Here is a 6,469-nt window from a genome sequence, read left to right as displayed (position 1 = left end):
ACGTGCACACAAACAGGCCCGGGAGGGAGATGTGCACAGTGAGAAAAGCCCAGGAGAGGGGCGCACACCCTCAAACAGACCCAGGAGGGGGTGCGCACACACAAACAGGCTTGGGAGGGAGGCACGCGCACAAACAGGCCTGGGAGGGTGGCGCAACCACACCCAAACAGACCCGGGAGGGAGGCGCACACCCTCAAACAGACCTGGGAGGGAGGCGCATGCACCCAAACAGGCCCGGGAGAGGGGTGCAAACAGTCAAACAGGCCCAGGAGGGGGGTGTGCGCAGCCAAACAGTCCCAGGAAGGGGGCTCACACACACCCAAACAGGCCCAGGAGTGGGGCACATGCACTCAAACAGGCTTGGGAGGAGGGCACATGCACACAAACAGGCCCAAGAGGGAGGTGCGTGCACCCAAACAGGCCCAGGAGGGGGGCACATGCACACCCAAACAGGACCGGTGGGGGGGGCGCGTGCACCCCCAAACATGCCCGGGAGTGGGGGGCGCACGCACCCAAACAGGCACCTCTCACTCTGCAGCACAAGAGGAGGCAAAGGCACCAGCTTCTCCTCTTTGCGGCGAGGAGACCACAGCAGCACAGCACAGTGCCAGGCACCTGCCCCGCACAGCCCCACAACCTACGCCGTGGCTCTGCAGGACACAGCCCAGTGTATCGTGAGTGAGGTCCTGCGCAAGGCTGCTGCTGTGATCCAGGGACCTGGCCAGCAGCCGGGAGGACAGTGGGACCTGGCACAAAGCATGGACGTGGCAATGGCAGCAAGAACACCTGCAGCACCTCAGGACACCAGGTCTCCCTTGGCTGGAGAGCCTCAGGGAGAGGCCAGCACAGCCCCTTGGCACCAGGTGAGCCAAGCGCACATGGCCAGCACCGGGCATCCCGAGGCACTGGAGGCAGGCGCAGCGCTCAGGGTGTGTGCAGCAGGGAGATGCCTGGTGCTCTTCGTGTCATCCCACTGACATCCCCTCCATCCCCTGCCTGTGCTCTTGCTCTCCCCATACAGGTGGCCTCCAAGCACAGAAGCGACACAGAACCCTCCTCCAGCTGCAGGGACGTGCCCGAGGATGACCCAGGTACATCCCTGAGTCGAGTGCTGGCCCAGCGAGGGCAAGCCTGGCCCAGCCATCCTGGCGAGCGGCACCTAGGCAGCCAGCAGCACTATGCACATGGGAGCTGGCTGTGCCCCAGCCACCCATCCTTGGGGAAAGCCCTCGGTGGCAGGGGGCAGGCGGGAGCTTGCCCGTCGCCCACCCAGCCCCTTGCCTATAGCTCTCTTTCTCTGACAGGCATCAACACCCTCCCACATGCCCTGGCTCGACGGCCCTCCCTCTCCAGGAGGGTGCACAGGGCTTTCCACTGTACCTGCATCACAGGACAGCAAAAGCAGCACTGCCCCGCTGGCAGGTCCCCGGAGATGGCAGCTGGCCCTGAGCCTGCACAGTGTCTAAATGAAGCAGCACAGGGAGGCACGTGTGGGATGGGTGCATGAACAGCGCCCCAGCCATTCAGCTGCCCTGAGGACATCGTGCTGCCAGCCCCCACTCAGCCGTGGACGTTTTCTGAGACCAATAAAAGATGACAATTTTCCCCCAGTGCTCATCTGTGCCTGGTCCATCTCAGGAGAAAGACGGATGCAGGCCAGGCCCATGCCAGTCAGCAGATCTGGAAGGCCCCTGGGTTCCCTCTTCTACACGCCTCTGCCCATGCCTCCAGCACTCCAGCTCCTGACCAGCTGGGGTCTCTGCTGGCCTCCCTCCACAGTGCCCATGTCTGCCTGGACCCAGGCAGCCCCAGCCCGCACCTAGTGCCCAGGCATGGCCTCCCCTGGACCCAGCAGAAGCCCTTCCCCGCAGTGCCACCCGCACCCTTGCTAGCACAGTCCAGGCTGTGGGACTGCCCTTGCTGCCCAGGCACGCTGCCCAGGCACACTGCCCACCTTGGCCTCCAGGGCCTTTCCTGCAGCCGCTGCAGCTCTCCAGCCACCTGGCCCCAACCCCACCTCCTGTGGGGCATTCCAGGCCAGTGCTTGGTGCTTGCCTCTGCTCAGTCCCACAGCCAGTGGTGATCCCAGAGGGCCTCAAGCCTGTCTGGCACCATCTGCCCCGGGCAGAGCCCAGCTGACTCTTCCCCAGCCCCTGCTCCTCCAGCATGTCCCTGGGAACAATGTCTAGGAGCATTTGTGCCAACACCTTCCCGGGAACGGAGCAGCCTGGAGGTTCTCCCACCGCTCCTCCTTGCCTTTCTGGAAGATGGCTCTGACAGTTGCTCAGATCACCAGGAATCTCCCCAGATCAGCAGGCCCTTCCGGAGAGCAGAGCATGGCTTCGCGCTGGCCCAGCCTGGCTCCCCCCAGCCCTGGGATGCTCCCCAGCCAGTCACACAGCCATTTGGTAAACGGTTTAATTAATATACTGAAAGGACCACTGCCGGCCCAAGCTGGAGTTCAGCCGCTGCTCTGCTTGGCTGCCAGTCTCTTGTCTCTCTCTTCAGCGATGGTCAGGCGGATGCCCTTTCCACGGGGCAGGGAGATCCACGGCTTGTTGCCCTGCAGCAAGGGAGAAGCAGCCACCTCACATCACGAAACCTGGACAGGGGCAGAGCTCTCCCTCTCGGGGGAAAAGCAGCAAAAGCCAGCCCCTGCCCATGCTGGGGCACGTACACATGGCTGTGCCATTGGCCCAGCAGAAGCCCCTTAGGAAGGTGCCAAAGGTGTACAGGCCTACATCTGCCTCTTTCAGTCATGTCTGTGAAGAATGCACTTCAGCCAAAATTGAACCACCACCCCTTTCCACCCTGGACAAAAGAGCCCATCAGGGATGGCGAGACAGCAGAGGCATTGCAGGGGGAGGGCACTCTCTGTCACAGCAGCTGCGCGGGTCACATCAAGAACTGAGCACAGAGCCCTGCTCAGCCCCCAACTCTCAGAAGGTTTAAAAAACCACAGGGATGCTTCTTGAAAATGTTCCCATTCCTAAATTTATGGATGCTTCCCCTTCCTAGAGCGGTCAGCCTGGAGCAGGCAGAACCACAGGGAGCGGAGCCAGAACTGATGCCAGCACTGGAGCTTCACTGTGTGGGAAGGCAGCTGCCTACAGAAGACACCAATGCCTCTTTGCTTCAGCCAGCAGCCCGCAACCACAGGAGAGAACCCACCCGCCTTGTGTCTGCGCAGGCTTACTTTGCCAATAACGAAGATGTTGGAGAGCCTGGTGGCAAAGCTATTGCCATTGGCGTCCTTCACGTGAACCACGTCAAATGACCCAGGGTGTCTCTCCCGGTTGGTGATCACCCCAATACGGCCCAAGTTGGCACCACCGGTCACCATGCACAGGTTACCTGGGGTGAAGGAAGAGAGGTGTGACAAGAGCTGGCACAAGGTGCTGTGGTGAAGCCCTTCTGCTTGGACTCTTTGAGGAGCACCACTGGAGAAGGGCAGAGGCAGAGCCACACTGGCCCAGAGAGCGGCCACTGGTGCACCTGGTGACACCTATGTCCCACAGGAACCCTGGCACACCCTGAGGAGCCAAACAGCTCTCTGGCCCCAGGGCCCGTACCAAACATTCCCCACCACCTGCTCAATTGTGTCAGCACCAAGGAGGCATTCCCGTACCACTTGTCCTGGCACTGCTCATGGCTCTGCAACCGAAACCTTTTCCCACAACAAAGAGCCAGCAATCTCCCCACAGCTGCCCAGAGCTTTCCACTCACAGCCCTGCGAGAGCCAGGCTCAACCAACCTCTCCACCAGCTCACTGCTTCTACCTGGTGCCTGCTTGCTCTCGGAATTGCTCCAAGTCCCTACGCCAAATGCCTTCCACTTGCCAGCACATGGGAGGAATCCCTCCTCCAGCTCCAGGTGGAGATGCCCCAGGGAACAACCCCTTTCCCAAGGCTGCCACCACTGCCTCTCTACTTTAGAGCAAAGATGCCTGGCATTTGTATTTAGCTTCCACACTGCTCTCCACGGTGGGGAAGAGTAATGTTTTACATGGGATGCAAGACCTACCTGTGTCAAACTTGATGAAATCTGTGATCTTGCCTGTCTCCAGGTCAATCTGGACCGTATCATTCACCTTGATGAGGGGGTCCGGATAGCGGATGGTGCGGGCATCATGGGTGACCAGGTGAGGGATTCCTTTGGTGCCCACAAAGATCTTCCTCACCTTGCACAGCTTGTACTGCAAACAAAATGCAACACTGCTCAGCTGAGGCAGCGAACAGCACCATGGACCAGGGGACCCTTGTCGCCCAGAGAGCCGCCAGCCACAGCAAGCCTCAGACCCCAAGCAAAACACCCAGATGCTCCAGGGCGTGCAACAGGAGCCCAGGCAGTGACTTGCCCAGCTCACTGCCCCAACAATGCCTCTTGTAGGGCTGCCACACAGCTGTGCTACAGCCCCACTGGAAAACACCTGCGCTTCAGGAACAGCTGCCCACCCCAGGCTTCGGCCTCCCCGCAAACACTGGCTGCATTTTCCCAGGAAAGCCTATGCCAGGGCGGTTTCCTCATTTTGCCCTGAAGCCTGTGGACACACAGCAGAGGCAGTGGCTGCCTTTCTTCAGGACCCAAAAGAAATCTGTACCCCTCCTCCGGGGCACCCTGTTTTCTCTCCTGCCTTTTGCCCCCGACTCCTTCACAGCCACTTTGGGACTCACAGGTCAACACAGAGCGGTAGCCAGAGCTAAAAGCGTATCACAGGCGGGGCGGAGAGGCCCCGAAAGCACACCACAGCCGGCTACAGCACAGCCAGCTCTTCTCTCAGCATCACTGCATGCCTGCACAGCCTGCCCTTAGGAAGGACATGCAAAGGAGAGCACAGACTCGCAGCTCAGGCATGCCAACATGCTTGGGTTAAGGAAACATGTGTGGGAGTCGCTTCCGCAGTTTGTAAACACTTCCATAACAGACTCAGGAAGGAGTTCAAGGCTTTTGCGCCACAGGCAGTACCATGTTTCTGGTCTCTTAGCTTGTGGAGCCCTACGCTGAGGCTCATCACACCACAGCAGAGCCATCCCCACCCCAAAGCTCCCTGTGAAGATAACCCAGCCCATGCCAACAGTGGTCATTTCAAACACCAGTCAATGCACCTGTAGTCATCTGTGAGTTGCTCTCATGTCACCAGATTTCCCCCTGCCAAAGGCTTCGTACCCCAACCCTGAAGGCCCCGATCTTCTCAAAGGTGTCATGGACTCAGCTCTCAGGGAAGAGAGCCAACAGCTCCCGTTCAGGAGATGCCAAAGAGGAAACACAGCCCCAACCAAACCCAACTGGGCCCACGCTTATGCCAAGCTCAAGCTTCTCACCTTGGCCTCTTCAGCTGTGATGCGGTGAACAGCAAACCGGCCCTTGGTATCGTACACCAAGCGGAAATGCTCACCTGTCTTCTCGATGCTGATGACATCTGATTTCAGAGAGGGAAATAAAATAGCAGCTGTTATCAGCTATGTTACCCAACGCTGTAACTCAGCACAAAGCTCAAGTTTAAAAAGAACTACGGACTGCTGCACAACGCTTCAGGTGTGAATGATGAGGTTGGTATCGCCTCTTGACCACAGGCTCACATCTTTTACTGTGATACAGTGCAAATTAGTAAAAACTGCCAAAGGCATATGCAATCAGGCAGTTATAGGCTACAGATATCTAGCTTTGGTATTCATTGCAGTGCACAACTCCAAACTAAATAACAACTGCTTATACTTATCTTTTCTTCAACTCTACCAGGAAAGCATCTTTCCCCCAAAATCGTGCCAGCCTCACAAGACATCCCACGCCAGTGCAGCAGAGCTGCGTGAGGTACCTGCCCCAGCCCTCCCCACTCACCCATGAAGCCTGCAGGGTAGGTGATATCTGTGCGGACTTTGCCATCTATCTTGATAAACCTCTGCATGCAGATCTTCTTGACCTCGTCTCCTGTCAGAGCATACTTCAGCCTGTTCCGCAGGAAGATGATGAGCGGAAGGCACTCCCTCAGCTTATGAGGGCCTGTCGACGGACGGGGTGCCTGCAAACAGAAGCTTTCTGCTGGGTGCTCAAGCACAACAGCAGCATCAACTATCCTCAGAGGAACAATGCTACTGCCCCAACAGCTCTCACAGCAGCACCCAAGGACAGTTGCATAGAGCCTAACTGCTAAGCAGGCAGTGATAGGCTGCAGATATCTTTTCTTGGTATTCACAGTGCCTTCCCCCCTCACGTCTTGCCAGCCTCACGAAACACTGCCCTCAACCCAGTACAACTATCTACTGTCTCACTCCAATGAAGGAAAAACACAACAAGCAGCAGATTGAAAGAGAGCAGCCAACTGCCCCACTGCCACATCCCTTGCAAATGGAGAAAACACGAAAGTTGTCTGCAAAACCCCTAACCGCAAGCACCCCCCTTCTCCCCTGTACTGCCCCAGCTCACCGCCACCCCCCGAGCACCCCCTCGGTGAGACTGCGAAGCCGCCTGG

The 6,469-nt window shown here is 58.3% G+C and overlaps 1 protein-coding gene across 1 annotated transcript; it reads right to left on the bottom strand.

Moving 5' to 3' along the window:
• Positions 1–2,461: 2,461 nt before the first annotated feature.
• On the bottom strand, positions 2,462–6,135 carry RPS4X (ribosomal protein S4, X-linked). The gene is made up of 6 exons (XM_009332012.1): positions 6,112–6,135; positions 5,839–6,019; positions 5,322–5,419; positions 4,024–4,195; positions 3,197–3,354; positions 2,462–2,563 (listed from the first exon to the last, which is right to left on the bottom strand). Exons 1-6 carry the CDS (start codon positions 6,133–6,135, stop codon positions 2,462–2,464), a joined length of 735 nt encoding a protein of 244 aa, XP_009330287.1.
• Between the last annotated feature and the right edge of the window lie 334 nt (positions 6,136–6,469).

The sequence above is a fragment of the Pygoscelis adeliae genome, unplaced genomic scaffold (assembly GCF_000699105.1).
Source record: "Pygoscelis adeliae isolate BGI_AS28 unplaced genomic scaffold, ASM69910v1 Scaffold339, whole genome shotgun sequence".
Classification (NCBI taxonomy): Eukaryota; Metazoa; Chordata; class Aves; order Sphenisciformes; family Spheniscidae; genus Pygoscelis; species Pygoscelis adeliae.
Note: the sequence above shows the minus strand (reverse complement) of the source record. Positions and strands in the feature narration are given on the sequence as shown.

What these genes read in the sequence shown, in the direction of transcription:
- RPS4X (XM_009332012.1), bottom strand. Translation starts at nt 6,135, where the DNA reads ATGCAACTGTCCTTGGGTGCTGCT. An exon ending in AACTGTCCTTGGGTGCTGCT is followed by an intron (nt 6,020 to 6,111) that starts GTGAGAGCTGTT and finishes TTCTGTTTGCAG; the next exon opens with GCACCCCGTCCGTCGACAGG. An exon ending in CTACCCTGCAGGCTTCATGG is followed by an intron (nt 5,420 to 5,838) that starts GTGAGTGGGGAG and finishes CTCTGAAATCAG; the next exon opens with ATGTCATCAGCATCGAGAAG.